Source organism: Psammomys obesus, unplaced genomic scaffold, assembly GCF_907164565.1.
Source record: "Psammomys obesus unplaced genomic scaffold, mPsaObe1.curated_primary_1811, whole genome shotgun sequence".
Lineage (NCBI taxonomy): Eukaryota > Metazoa > Chordata > Mammalia > Rodentia > Muridae > Psammomys > Psammomys obesus.
Window position 1 is genome coordinate 11,928,032 of NW_026585691.1, and position 14,395 is coordinate 11,942,426.

A 14,395-nucleotide genomic window follows, 5' to 3' on the forward strand; every position below is an offset into this window, starting at 1 on the left:
CCTCTAAGTCCTTGTATCTTTGGGTTTCTTGCAGGATCTTGAAGAAGAGTTAGACATGAAGGACAGAATGATTAAAAAGCTACAGGATCAAGTCAAGACTCTGACCAAGACAATCGAAAAAGGTAGGAGGGGAACACTCTCATTCTTTTAAGCTTTTGCGTAAGACACTGTATTCAGAAGTGTGTGGCCTCTGCCTTGTCCAAAGCACACAGAGCCCAAAGGAATGAAGCTCAGTTTTTCAGGTTTAGGACTTAGGGATGAGCTAAAGAGCCTGCAAGGCATAAATGCTTACTGCGTCAGATACTGGGCACACTCACGTCATTTCAAGAGATACCCTAAAACAAATACATTATCCCCTTTCTGTTAGTTCCACAGTTTCAAGATGAGATTGTAAAGGAGTGTCCAATCAGTCATTTTGAAGACTACCTCTCACAGACAGATCAGTATCTCAATTCTTATTAGCGGAGAGAAAAAGAAAGAAGACAGCCATGACATCCTGACCTCAGCTGAATGACGTGTGTAGCCTGTCCCCATGAAGCCCAATGGAAGGAACCACAGCCTTCTTTCCTTTCTGCTTTGGAGTCTGTGTCCATGCTAGCCTTCTGCTCTTTTCTCGTGTTCTTCACAATTTTGCTCTTTACTTTTCCTCTTCATCCCAGCCTTGCTTGCACAGGCTATACCTGGAGCCATCTCTTTCTTTTTCCATGCTTGTTCCTTTGAAGACCTCCTTTATTCTTAGATACTCTACTACTTAAATTTGAAATAGAGGCAGACACAGCTGCTGACCTGGAAACTCTTCTGCTGAACTGAGGCTCTTTCCTCTTCAGTAATAGATGTTATATGCCAATTTGTCCCATGTTAACAGGGACAAGGTCTGGATATCCTATCCTTTATATCTCTACTGTTGGAATCGGTGAATGGATGGATGGATGGATGGATGATTGATAAATTAGATAGATGATGGATAGAAGATAGGTGGATGATGAATGTAAGATAGATGGAAGATGGTTAGATGAACAAAAAATGAGTAGATGAACAAAATAATGGGCTACATTCTCTGTATAATGTCCACCCAAACCCATTTTTAATCCTCACTTCTTGTCCTGAGCCCTTGATTCATTTTGTCTCTTTAACTACTTTCTTACAACTCAACACATTTGAATCAGAACTCTTTTCTGCCTGTGTCAGTTATCCGTCATTGTGTAACACAGTACCCCCAAACCTAGCAACCTACCATTCCTACCACAAAATTTGTGGTGGTTAACGCAGGAGCCTTTGGAGATTAGCATTCCTGCCCACCCCTGTGGTCAAGACCCTGTGACTCAAACTTGGTCCCTGAGTCTTGTGTCCTTCCCAGTAGACGACATCAGGGCAATAACTTGGGTTTCTTTCCCTCCCTGCCGTGTTGGAGATGCATCAGGAACTCATTCAAGGACATCTCAGTCTTTTCAGCAATGGCCATGCTCACTGTAGGGAGAAAGCTAACGCACCGCACAGCTCTAACAGAGCTGCCAGCCACAGCAGTTCAGGGGCAGGGTGAACCCACCAGTATCTTCACTGTGAAACCGGGGATTGTGGGTTTTGTGGATGTAGCTTACCATTTGCCTCTGTCTACAGCCAACAATGTGTACCTGCCCTCAGGACCCAAGGAGTACCTTGGAATGCTGGAATACAAGAAAGAAGATGAGGCCAAGCTCATTCAAAACCTCATTCTTGGTAGTCAAACCCAGATCTCTGGGTTATGCTTTCTCTTTGAGAACTTGAACATCAGACAGCTCAAAAAGTCCTAGGCAGGGGCTGTCCTTTCTCTTCTCTCTTCCTTCATGGCTTCTTCCCAAGCTTGAAGCTTCCTGGCTTCAGCGCTAACTGACTCAGTGATTCTTGATCGAGGGACAGGGGTTTGCACTGTAAACCGCAGCAGCACATAGCATGACTCTGCCTACACCAGAAACTGGCATCAACTCCGTTGTTTACAGCACTGCCAGTGTCCTTTGGGGAACCAAAATGAACCTCAGCTAAGAACCACTACCCCAGCCTTCTCACAGGTCTCATCGTAGGGTCAGGGTGGAAGATGCAGTTCCTAGTCCTGGACATAATCAGGCATACCTAGGATCCAAGCACTCAGGGGAAGAGGCAGGTGGATCTCTGAGTTCAAGGCCAGCCTGGTCTATTCAGTGAGTTCTAGGATGGCCAGGGCTACAGGGAGAAACCCTATCTCGAATTCCCAAGCCCCAAAAAGAGCATCAGGCTATTGCTTACTTTTCAGTCACTGCTAGCAAAATGCCTGACGGAAACAACTGGAAGAGAGGTTTATTTTGGCATGGTGGGGCAGACTGAGTTCCTGGTGCTGAGAGCGTGCAGTGAAACCTGTTCACGCACAGCAGCTGGAAACAGAGACAACAGCAGGGACTGGTGTCCTTCTTTGAAGGCCCGCCCCTAATGACCTAATTTCACCAGGGAGGTACCAGCCTCCCCAAAGAGCACCACTAGTTGGGAAACAAGCACTCAAAGCGTAAGTTTATAAGGGACACTTCAGGTTCAAACCCTAACACTGCCCCACCTGCCTTGACACAGAGGGATCTCTGTCGTAACTCAGCCACAGAAGGGTGCTGGGTTTTTTTGTGAGGTTTCCCTCTTCATCCCTGCTCTTTCTCGCTGACATCTCTCTCTTTAAGACTTTATTTAATGTGTGTGAGTGTCTACTTGCGTGTATATAGGTCTCTATGTGAACCATGTGTATTCTTGGCGTTCATGGAGGCCAGAAAAGGTGGTCAGATCCCTGGGAACTGGAGTTACAAATAGCTGTGAGCCACGATACGGGTACTGGGAACCGAACTGGGTCCTCTGCAAGAGCAGCCAGTGCCCTTAAGCTCTGAGTATCTCTCCAGCACCTCTCTGACATCTTTTATCCTGAGGCTAGCTTGTCCCCTCTGCAGTATTACTGGTCACTAGTGTCTCTATTCAAAACAACTTCCCGAGGCTTGAGATTGCTTCCATCCTTATCAAAGGGATTGGGTGAGGTACCTTGGGGCTTGGGTTCCTTTCTTTTATTGGAGGTGCAATGCCTAGAGCCTCCACACCAGGGAAAATTACAACTTCTTTCTGCTATCTGGCCTCTTAAGAGTGGGAGCCCTTTACAGATGAGGTGTGAGGGGAGCCAGTGGCCCCCTTGTACTTTTGCCAAGTAAAAACCCATATTGAATTTCTCAGAGAGAGAAGACATACCTGTACTCTCAGGCCTCACCCAAGCACAGAGAGGCCAGGACCCCCACCCCCTCCCCATCTCCCATCCCACCCCGCCCCCAGCAGTCATAGGAGGAGGGCTTACCAGCATCTGAGAGCATGTTTCTTTCTACTACAGACCTGAAGCCCCGAGGTGTGGTGGTGAACATGATCCCCGGGCTGCCAGCTCACATCCTGTTCATGTGTGTGCGATACGCAGACTCCCTAAACGATGCCAACATGCTCAAATCACTCATGAACAGTGCCATTAACGGCATCAAGCACGTGGTGAAGGTAGGGGTCCTTGACATGGTACCTGATCTGGAAACAGTTCTGGGAAACCACCCGACACCCGGCCTTTGTCCACCCTTAGTTTTCTTCCCTGAAGAAGGAAAGATACTAAGGAAAGACAAATGGATGAGGCCCTGCCAGTAGGCCGCAAAGACTTAGGGAGAGGATACAGTTTGTAGCCATCACCCTCACCTCTCCATCCCCTCATGTGCAAGGGATGTATGGTCCATCAGTGTAGCAGTAGGGAAAACGGGAAATTATTCCTCTCTTCCATTGACAAGTATATTATTCTCCTTCCTAAAACATTGTTGTTAGGCCTGGAGAGATGGCTCAGTGGTTAAGAGCTCTGGCTACTTTTGCAGAGGACCGTGGGTTCAATTCCCAGAATCTACATGGTAACTCCAATCTACATTCATTACTCCAATTCCAAGGGTTCTGATCTGATGCCCTCTTTTAACATCCATGGACACTGCACACATGTAAATAAAACACACACACACACATATTCATATATATAATAAATTTTTAAATTAAAATGTTATTATTACTGTTTTTCCTGGTTTGGAAAAGAAGAACTATGCGCTCCTTAGGTTGGTGACTTTGTAAGGTTAAAATACTGTAGCTAAGACCCCTCCCAGCCCACCCCAACCCCGAATATACAGTGTGTTGAAGAAGATAGAGGGCCTTCTGGTAATCCTAACTTTCCCGTAATGACTCATCCAGGTTGGAGGGCGGCTCTTCTCCACACAGTTACTCGGGACTCCAGATTCTATTCAGTGTGGTAAATACCCCTCCCCATCTGTACTTAGCAGACTGGATGGCTACTTAGACCAGGTACTTAGACAGTTGGCTACCATGTGGAGAGGAACCTACATTCGCATGGCACACAGATCAGCAGTTACCAGCTGAGCTTATTCTTATGTTTGTTTGCTGACACAGAGATTCACTGTGTAGCCCATTCCAGCCTCAGACTTGGGAGATCTACCAGCCTCTGCCTCCCAAGTGCTGGGATTAAAGGTGTGTGTCACCATGCCCATCCAACATTGTCTTCTCTTGCCTAAGGAACATCTTGAAGATTTGGAGATGCTGTCCTTCTGGCTTTCCAACACTTGCCATTTCCTCAACTGCCTGAAGCAGTACAGTGGAGAAGAGGTAGGGACACACACCTGTCCTGCTGCTGGCAACCTAGGACCACCTCAGGACCTGGCTCACAGAGGCATACATTAGTAACCAGGGTACCCTGCTCCGCAGTCCACACAGCCTCTGTGCCAGCCATCTTGCTGGCCTCCTCTTCACCTAGGGAGCCGATCTGCCTACCACCTGTTCTGTGCCTGGATGTTCATGCTGGAAACTCCAGGAAGCCCTTGTGGGGCTTTGGCTAATAAGCTGTCAAATCAATAGATGAGATTGTCTTGTTTCCTCCTGATGGGGACCTTCTGTGGATTTCAGTATGATGCCCCAAAATATAACCTCTGGTTTGTCTTTCTAACTGTTTTCTCTAGAGGGCTCTGTTCATCCATAATCCATAAGTAGATGACCCCTGCACCCCAACTCTTCTTCCAGGAACTGACACCATGAAGGTGTTCTCCTTCAAGCTTCGCTTGGGGCATTTTTCACTGAACTAGAACAACAGAGTGGCTTTTAGGTATCTGTCTCTGTAGCTCTCTGCTTCAAAAGCAGTGCTGTGATTCCAGGTGTGACTGGCTGAGACCATACAATAAATTGCCTTTTTTCTTATTTTGTCATACAAAATAACTAGAAGAGCTCATTTAGAAGCAGAGATTAAGTTTTAAGCTGCAGCAGTTACCCTAGAGGCCGATTATAACATCCTTAGGATAGACAGTATTTCAACTTCCTTCTTGTCCACAGCACTCTCATGTTTGTGCTCAAATTGCTTTCAGGAATTCATGAAGTATAACAGCCCACAGCAGAATAAGAACTGCTTGAACAATTTTGATCTTACAGAATACAGGCAGATTATGAGTGATGTGGCTATACGGATCTATCATCAGTTCATCACTGTGATGGCAAACAACATCCAGCCCATAATAGGTAAGAAGAGAATTAATGGCTGAAGGATACTTACAGAAACAGCGAAGCTGTTTGTTTGATTTGAGACAGGGTCTCCTGTAGCCTCTGCTGGCCTTCAACTTGATATGTAACTATAGCCCAGGAAGGTCTTCTTGAACTCATGATTCTTCTGCCTGCATCTCCTGAGTACTGGGATCACAGGCATATGCCACCGTGCCTGAGAACCAAACCAAGGCTTCATGCATACTAGGCAAGCATTCTACCAGCTGAGCTACAACCCCAGCCCAAGGGGCCTCTAAAAATAGAAACTTCGTGTGTGATTTATGTGTGATTATGAATAACACAGCTTGAAACACTAAGACAACAATAATCCCCATAAGGGTCTACCTCTTCACTCTTTGCTTCCTTAAAGTGACTCCGTAAACAATAACACACAGTTGACCATCTTCTTTGCGTAAAGATGCCTTTTCCTGAAGGAAACTCTGTGGAGAACTTACGCTGTTCATTTTATATACCTCAGGCTTCCATACCTCAGGCTTTGATGATTCCCAGCCCCTGAGCTACACACTGTTAGCTAGATTTCTCTCCCATGGGGGCACTGTCTCAAGCCTCCAGGAGGTACCCCTGCCCTTCTGTAAACTGTGGTCTATGCCCTAGCATACTCTGGCACCCCAAAAATACTCAGTTCTTTTTTTAAAAAAGGTTAGTACTTTTTGTTGTTGTTGTTGTTTCTATGTCAAAAGAAACATAGGACGAGTTTACTTTGGCTCACAGATTAAGGAAACAGTCCTCCAAGTTAAGAATGGCCACTGGTGGGACCGTGAGGCAGCTGCCAGTAAGGCTCCCCCCGTGAGGAAGCAGAGCAGATGATCACAGGAGTTAAGAAGGCTTTTGCCTTTTATTTGGTCCAGAACCCCAGGGCATGAATGCCGCTGACCTACACTCAGGGTGGGTTTTCCCATTTCATTTACCTAATTCTAGAGAATGCCTAGACAGACCCGAAAGTGTGTCTCCTAGGTAATTCTAGCTCCCATCGAGCTCACAACCGAGATTAGCCACTTCGCTCTGTGGGGATCAGGATATGAGTGGCGAGGGAGCCCACACAGAATCCCGGGACTCAGACTCCTGAGACTGGGCTCAAGGTGCAGATCTAACTTTATTGTGCAGTGTATAAACCTTTATATGACCCAATCAGACCATCCCATTCTAGCCTCAAGCACCAATGACAATCAGTCAGGTCGGTGCAACTATTAAGGAAATGTGGGGGCACAAGGTCACCTCAGGAGACTTCCGGAAAGAAGGGGAAGCTCTAGCCTCGGGTCCATTTTGAGACTTCACTAGTGTGCTAGGAGTCCCTAGCAGATGAACACTGTGTGCAGTGGATCAGGATCGTTCGAGGAGCCGGAGGAGCCGCGGACGCCTCACTCGCCCTTTTATCGGCCTCCATAAGGCTTATCTCGACACTCCCCACAGCTCTCTATCACAAATATACCCACTAGGAGAACCAGACACGGGGCCGACCCCTGTGAAAGGAGCTTTCCTCCCTTCCCCGCAGTGCCAGGCATGCTGGAGTACGAGAGCCTGCAGGGCATTTCCGGCCTGAAGCCCACTGGTTTCCGGAAGCGCTCCTCCAGCATCGACGACACAGACGCCTACACCATGACGTCCGTCCTGCAGCAGCTGAGCTACTTCTACAGCACCATGAGGCAGAACGGCCTGGACCCCGAGCTTGTGAGGCAGGCGGTCAAGCAGCTCTTCTACCTGATAGGGGCCGTGACGCTCAACAGCCTCCTCCTGCGCAAGGACATGTGCTCCTGCAGGAAAGGGATGCAGATCAGGTAAGACCCACACGCCGGGCCCCCTCAGAGAGGCCAGGTCCCCGGTGGCAGACCCTGCCTGCCTTTCCCGGAGCCTCTTGAGTGTTGGTTTGCCGGTGGCCCCACAGCAACGCTTTCACACACTCCACTGCCCACCTGAGGGTCTGGCCTGTGAGAATGGTATCAGTATGTTGTGGATTCTAAGTTTCCACGTGACTGGCCCGGTCAAGGTAGAGAACCCAGCAAAATGCCGAGAGGCTCAAAACGGCCTAGTAGTAGTCCAAGACACCAATCTTTTAGTCACAAGCAGCGGAGGACAGATGCACTGAGGAAGCGGTTATGTAATGTCCTGCTGTCCCTTCCTGGTAATTTTCTTTTCTCAGAAGCCTTTTTTTTTTAATTATTATAGCCACACCAGATTTATTTGATTAATGTTTTCATAACCTTTTTTTCTATCCACTTACTTTTAACATACCGATGGCGTTATTTGAGCTAAGTTTCTTGCAGCTAGTGCATGCAAGTGTCTCAGTGATTGTTTAAGACTTTGTTTTTGAATTACTTGTTTGGGAGGAATGTGTATGTGTCACTATAATGCCCACAGAGGTCAGAAAGGGATCAGAAGCCTCTAAAACAGAGGTTCTCAACCACTGGGTCGCGACCCCTAAACCAACTTTTCACAATGGCAGCATATTCGGTGTTTATATTGCGGTTCATAACAGTGGCAAAATCACAGCTATGGAGTAGCAACGAGATGATTTTCTAGTTGGGGGGGGTCACCGCAACATGATTAACTATGTTAAAGGGTCGCGGCGTTAGGAAGGTTGAGAACTGCTGGTCTGGAGCTGGAGTTACAGACAGTTGTGAGCTGCTAGTGTGGGTGCTGGGAAGCCAGCACAGGTCCTCTGCAAGAGCAGGGATGGATCGGAACTGCTGAGCCGGTTCTCCAGCCCAGGCCAGAGAATTTTCTTTTTCAATGCTGTCTGACCATGTGAGCTTCTTTAATTGAGGAATTTAGGCTGTTTTAATTTAATGTAATTCACTATTTATTTAGGTTTATGTAGGGTGTTGTTTTCTTTTTAGCGATTTATTTTTATTGTTTTTCAACTGTGTGTGTATGTGTGTGTGTGTGTGTGTGTGTGTGTGTGTGTGTGTATGTGTATGTCCATGTCGGGGTATGTGTATGTGAACACGATGTCTACAGATCCCAGAGGCAACGAGACAGATCTCCCGTGATCTGGAAAGCTGTCTCCTGGTCCTTGCCCTCCTGTTATAAGTGAGAGATTGCTGGACTTTGCCCCAAAGCATGTAGTGAGCTCTGCCGGCTTCTAGGACACGCTGAGGGATTTGACCATCTTCCCTGAGGTGCCCTCTGCCTTTTCTCCAGGTGCAATATCAGCTATTTAGAAGAGTGGCTTAAAGATAAGAATTTGCAGAACAGTTTAGCCAAGGAGACCTTGGAGCCCCTCTCCCAGGCGGCCTGGTTACTCCAGGTCAAGAAGACCACAGACAGCGACGCCAAGGAGATCTCAGAATGCTGCACCTCCCTCTCCGCTGTGCAGGTGAGTGGGCTGGCCCAGCCCCTCTCTGGACCATGATGGGCAGATCCCGAGGCAGTCATTTCCCCAGCTGGCTGTGAGACGCACCTGACCTGCGTGACTTCTCTTTTCCCTGATAACTATTGGGTGGATCCTGGTTGCAGCCTGCAAGGCATAAATATGTATGCGTGCACTAAGATGGGCAGGGGCTGGGAGGGGAGCGGGCCTCACTGTCTTCTGGGTGGTCGTCCTGTGCTGCACTCCCTACCCTGTGCTGTTTTCTGTCCTCTTGGGAGTAGGCAACACATGGACCCAGAGAACCTCGTGAGCTGCTTTGTCCGGAACTGTTTGTTCTTTTCTAATGTTCACAGATCATAAAGATCCTTAATTCATACACGCCTATCGATGACTTCGAGAAGAGAGTCACTCCGTCCTTTGTCCGCAAAGTACAGGTGAGATCTTTATGTGACCATGCTAATCTGACCTCTCATTCACTCTGTGGGACACTGATACTCCACTAAAATGAGGCAGGCCAGGATTAAAGCAGAGGCCCCAAGCATGGGAAACACCAGCTCAATGACAGCAAGTGTTTTGTTTTGTTTTTTTTTTAACTTGTTTCAGTCCTGATAGGAAGGGAATAGAAACATATTAACCGAATCTGACCTTCAGCTACTCCTTTTTTAAAGACAGTGTGTGTGTGTGTGTGTGTGTGCGCGCGCGCGTGCATGTCTGCCCCAGGGTTTGTACCTGAATGTCACGATGTGTGAATAGAGGTCAGAGGACAGCTTGCAGCTTATGGCCATCTGTCTTGTGGGTCCCTGGGATCGAACTCAGGTTGTCAGGCTCGGCAGCAAGTTCCCTTCCACTGAGCCGTGTCACTCCTCAGCTGGTTTTGAGAAGCAGTGCAAATGGGCAGAGCCCAATGGAAACAGACCTGCAGACCCACTTTTCTGTGATCACCCCCAAAGTCTCTCTCCCAGTAAACTAGGGAGATCTGGGGGTCCTGGAGTCCCTGTCAGGGGTGTGCAAAACCTTTGCCTTTTGCAGAGCTGTGCCTGTATGAGATAGCATTCCCTGGTACTTAATCCAGAGCCACTTATCCCAGCACACTAAATACGGAAGCAAGGGGCACATGTAAGTCTCCCAGCAGGTCAGACATGGAGAGGTTCACAAAATGGAAAGCTGCCCTGCTTCTCGCTGTCTTGTCTTTTTATTTTTGCTTATCATTATGAAAACACAGCTACTTTTCAACAAAAATGTTATGTTCAGTTTAACAAATCTATTACTATTTAAATATTGTTTCAGTTACTAATATGGTAAAATATCATTAATTATACCCACATGCACAAAAGCTCTTTGGAGTCCTCATATTAGTTAAGAGTATAATGTAAGACTGGAGAAATGGCTCAGCAGTTAAGAGCGCTTGCTGCTCTCTCAAAGGACACAAGTTCAATTCCCAGCACCATGTCTTGAGTCTCACTTTTGCCTGCAACTCCAGCTCCTGGGACTCTGATGCCTCCTTTTGGCCTTTGTGGGTAATGCACACATGTGGAATACAGACAAACATACACATAAAAATTTTTAATTTCAGAAAATGTATGTATGTGTCTGTCTGTTTGTCTGTTTATTTGGTTTCTCAAGACAGGGTTTCTCTGTGTAGCCCTTGCTGTATTGGCACTGTAAACCAGGCTAGCTTTGAACTCAGAGATCCACCTGCCTCTGCTTCCCCAAGTACTGGGATTGAAGGTGTGTGCCACCACAATTGGCAATTTTTTTAAATGTAAAGAGTAGAAAGCAATCCTGAAACCAAAAAATATTCAGATAATAAAGAAACAAATGGATTCAATAAAAACATAAAACTTGAGATGCCCATCATGTGTGGGCTTAGAATTAAACCTTGATGTATACATAATAATAAAATGTGCCAGCAAGATGGCTCAGCAGGTAAAGGGGCTTGCTGCCAAGTCCAGAGACCTGAGTTTGCCCTGCCCCCTGACCCTTGCCCCCTGACCCTTTACGGTTGAAGAACCATATGGTAGAAAACAGACTCCAACAAGCTGTCCTTTGGTCGTCACATGTATACACACAGAGAGAGAAAAATGAATAAATGTAATTTTTAAAGAAGGGTAAGTAAAAACAGATTTATAGTCAGTCTGTCCTACAGAGAATATCTTTTGGAATGAAGCATCAGGTGCCTATTCTCTGGAGGCCCTAATGAGCTTAACCCCCACCCCCGAAACTCTGTGCTAAAACACCCTGGGTGTCATTTCCTGTGGTTGCTGGGGTTCCCTGGAGGAGACAGGGCTGTTGGGTTTTCTGGCTCTTGACCATAATGCATGTGTTCCCTGACATCAGGTCCTCCTGAATAACCGGGGCGACTCATCACAGCTGATGCTGGACACCAAATACCTTTTCCAAGTCACGTTTCCTTTCACCGCCTCACCGCACGCCCTGGAGATGACCCAGATCCCCAGCAGCTTCAAGCTCGGCTTTCTCCGGAGACTGTAGCAGGAAAGAAGATGGCTGTGGGTTCCCTGGAGCCCTGAGGGCAGGTCCAGCAGAGGGACGTGGTTATCCACCGAGCGGGGACTGTGTGGACTGCAGTTTGAGACTGTCTTCCATGGATGCTGTGCTGCCAACTGGGCTGGCAAAGGCTCTTGCTTCTGACCTCAGTGGTATTGCTGCAGCTCCTAAAGGCTCAATTTTGTTCCCGGTGCCTTTGTTTATTCTGTTCCATGACAGGGACCTCCCCTGACCCAGGAGTAAAATATGGGGGCCCCGTGGCTCTCCAAGTTTCTAAGGTTTCCCTGAAGTCCAGAGGCATTTATGAAGCCCCAGGTGAGTTCCACGCCTACAGCATCCAGGAAAAAATCCCACGTGGCCACTGGAACAAGGACTTTTTGCCCCATCGATGCTGGCAGGAAGAGCTTTTTAGCTCTTCTCACTAAAGACACCCTGGAGGAGAAAACAATTCATCCAAATGCTTTAATTTTTAAGAGATTATTCAGTCTGAGAGCTGAGCATGGTGGCACATACCTGTAATCCCAGACTGAGACTCTATCTCAGAAAAAAAAAAAAAAAAGAGGGAGAGCATTTCATGTATATATCTATTTAAAACAAATTTACTATTGAAGCTTACCTTTATGCCATTCATCATTTTTTTCTGAATGTTTTAAAAACTGCACCAGCCAACATAGCTGTTATAATCTCTCATTTAATAATTTTTTTTTTTAAAATAGAATTCTTCCTTTTAAAAACTAGATTTATCTCTGGGGCCAGAGCTCCGTGATAGAGCAGTTGGCCCTAGAGTTTGGCCCCAGCAGCACACATACGCACACACGGTCAACGTAAGTTTATCTAATCAGTGTTCTAATGTGCTTTTTAAATTTTTTTCATGAAAGAAAATGAAGATTTGGGAGAGTTCTCCCTTTTGAGAAATCTGATTTTCCCCCGTTTTATAAGAACTGCCTACTCCTCTCCCCAAACTGTTGTCCTTCCCTTCAGAATACTGAGCCTTTGAAGGGCACTCCTGCCCCATAGCTGAGACCCAACTCTGCACCCCATGGCCTGACCACCCGCTAGCCTGCCGGTCACAGGCGGTAGCTGTGACGTGGTCTCTGGGGAGACTGGGTGATAGCTAATCAGTGCCTCCTACACGCGGGCCCCGTCGCACCGATGTCTGATGCCTCTTCAAACTGTACCCAAATGATGGAAACAGAACGTTAGTAATAATACTTTAATAAAATAAATTATTGAGCAAATCGGATGCAGTTCTTTCCGCCAGCGCAGATTACAGATCTTCTCACTGCACCGTTGTGTCCTCTCTAGAGGGTGAGACAGAGAGATGTCAGAATCCCACAGTTCACAGTGTGTCACTGAAGCATGTAAGCCCTGAGGGGGTACGCATGTCATGAGTGCTGATGTCTGGGGCTCCCTGGCTGTCAAAGGATGGGCTGCGGGACGGAGTTGCCGGGGTTTCTGCTTGGTGCCCTCTCTATTCCTCCTCTGCCCCATGAGGAGTCACCATGCTAATGTTCTGGATCTCGTGTCCTGGGATTCGTGCCCCCTTTCTAGCATTTACCTGGGTTGTACGCCAGTGACCTTGGCCATGCCTTCTGCCGGCCTGTGAGTTCTGGAGGGCTGGGTCCCGTCTTATCCTATATTTTATCTGTATGCTAGGGTGGCAGGAGGCAACTGAATTGGCAAGGTCCCATGGAGGTGGCAAGGGTTCTGGTGTAGGAGGAGACCTTGTTTGGAGACAAAAGACTTGAGGATGCCGGCAAGTTTATACACAGAGGAGAAAGGGCCTTGATCTCTTGTGCAAAGGTTGGGAAAGAAGGCCAGAACTAAGAGATGCTCTCGCCACATAAAGCAGGGCATGTCATGTTCCCAAGGGCAGATTTACAAGGTCAAATGAGTCAAATCTGTCTCCTCCACCCACCGGGGAGCAGAGAAACAGGTCCAGGAAGGGGTCCACGGGAGTGAAAGGGGTCCAAATCACGTGGAGAGGCACAGGGTTCTAGAGGCAAGTGTGTGTTAGTGAGAGGCCCGTAGTGAGCGCGGGTGTGCAGATGGGGAGGAGCAGGCCCCGAGCCGCATCGTCCAGATAAAGAGATTAGGTGAGCAGTGGCTCAGACCTTCACGCCACGGCAGTAACCTCCCTCGTTCTGCCCAGCCGGCCCCCGGTGTTCCTTGCTTTGTAAGGTAAGCAACTCTTTAACCTCAGGGAACTTGGGCTCTCAGTTGTACGGCCTGGGTCGTCATAGACCAAGGTCACGGGGATTCTCTGTGGCAGGTGCCCAGCAGGGAGTGTCTTTGTTCTGGTTGCTCTATATGTATATTCTAATGCTTCTACAACCTTCGTGACTTTATTTCAAAATCGTAGAGATTTTTTTAAAATACTAGTGTTGACATCTGTAAACAACTTAAGCATGGGTGAAATAATTCAGTTTTCAAAGTTGGCCCAGCTGCAGTATACCAACCAAGTCCCAAGGGCAGCTGGTCGAGCAGATGGGCCACCAAGATGGGTCCGTGGGATCCACCTGCTCCTGCCTCAAATCCAGTTTACTACATTCTGCTGTCCACTCCTGGCGCACAGGCAGATTTTTCCAGCTCGGGGCCATTTGCGAACAAAGCTGTGATGACAATTTTGTTTTGTTTTGTTTTTGGAAATAAGTATGCATTTTTGTCAAACACATACCCAGGCGTAGAATTTCTGGGACAAACACAACGACCCAGCCATTCTCTGTATGTTTGTTTACCAATCAGAGGTCCTACCAGCCAGTTCTCCGTAACAGCTGTACCACTTTATGCCCACGCTGGCAATGAAAGAACGTTCCCACATCCTTGCCCACGCTTTGTGTATCGGGATTTTTGTTTATTAACTATGTGTGTCGGAGTGGGGGAGTGGGAGTGTGGGGTGAATACAATAGGACAGTTGCCTGCAGGCCAGAAGGGGATGTTGAATCCCCTGGAACAAGAGCTAACAGCATTTGTCCG

The 14,395-nt window shown here is 47.5% G+C and overlaps 1 protein-coding gene across 4 annotated transcripts in view; it reads left to right on the plus strand.

The window, feature by feature from the left end:
• Myo5c (myosin VC) overlaps positions 1 to 12,657 on the plus strand; it is a 71,112-nt gene extending 58,455 nt beyond the window's left edge. For 3 of the 4 annotated variants that reach the window (XM_055598580.1, XM_055598588.1, XM_055598596.1), the window contains 9 exons: positions 35 to 122; positions 1,618 to 1,716; positions 3,362 to 3,516; positions 4,576 to 4,665; positions 5,415 to 5,565; positions 7,100 to 7,382; positions 8,746 to 8,920; positions 9,268 to 9,348; positions 11,252 to 12,657. In XM_055598580.1, the coding sequence (XP_055454555.1) occupies positions 35 to 122; positions 1,618 to 1,716; positions 3,362 to 3,516; positions 4,576 to 4,665; positions 5,415 to 5,565; positions 7,100 to 7,382; positions 8,746 to 8,920; positions 9,268 to 9,348; positions 11,252 to 11,404 (1,275 nt within the window). In that variant the 3' untranslated portion in view covers positions 11,405 to 12,657. Of the gene's footprint in view, positions 1 to 34; positions 123 to 1,617; positions 1,717 to 3,361; positions 3,517 to 4,575; positions 4,666 to 5,414; positions 5,566 to 7,099; positions 7,383 to 8,745; positions 8,921 to 9,267; positions 9,349 to 11,251 lie in introns of those variants that run through there. The other variant, XM_055598604.1, reaches the window with a different exon arrangement.
• The last annotated feature ends 1,738 nt before the right edge of the window (positions 12,658 to 14,395 follow it).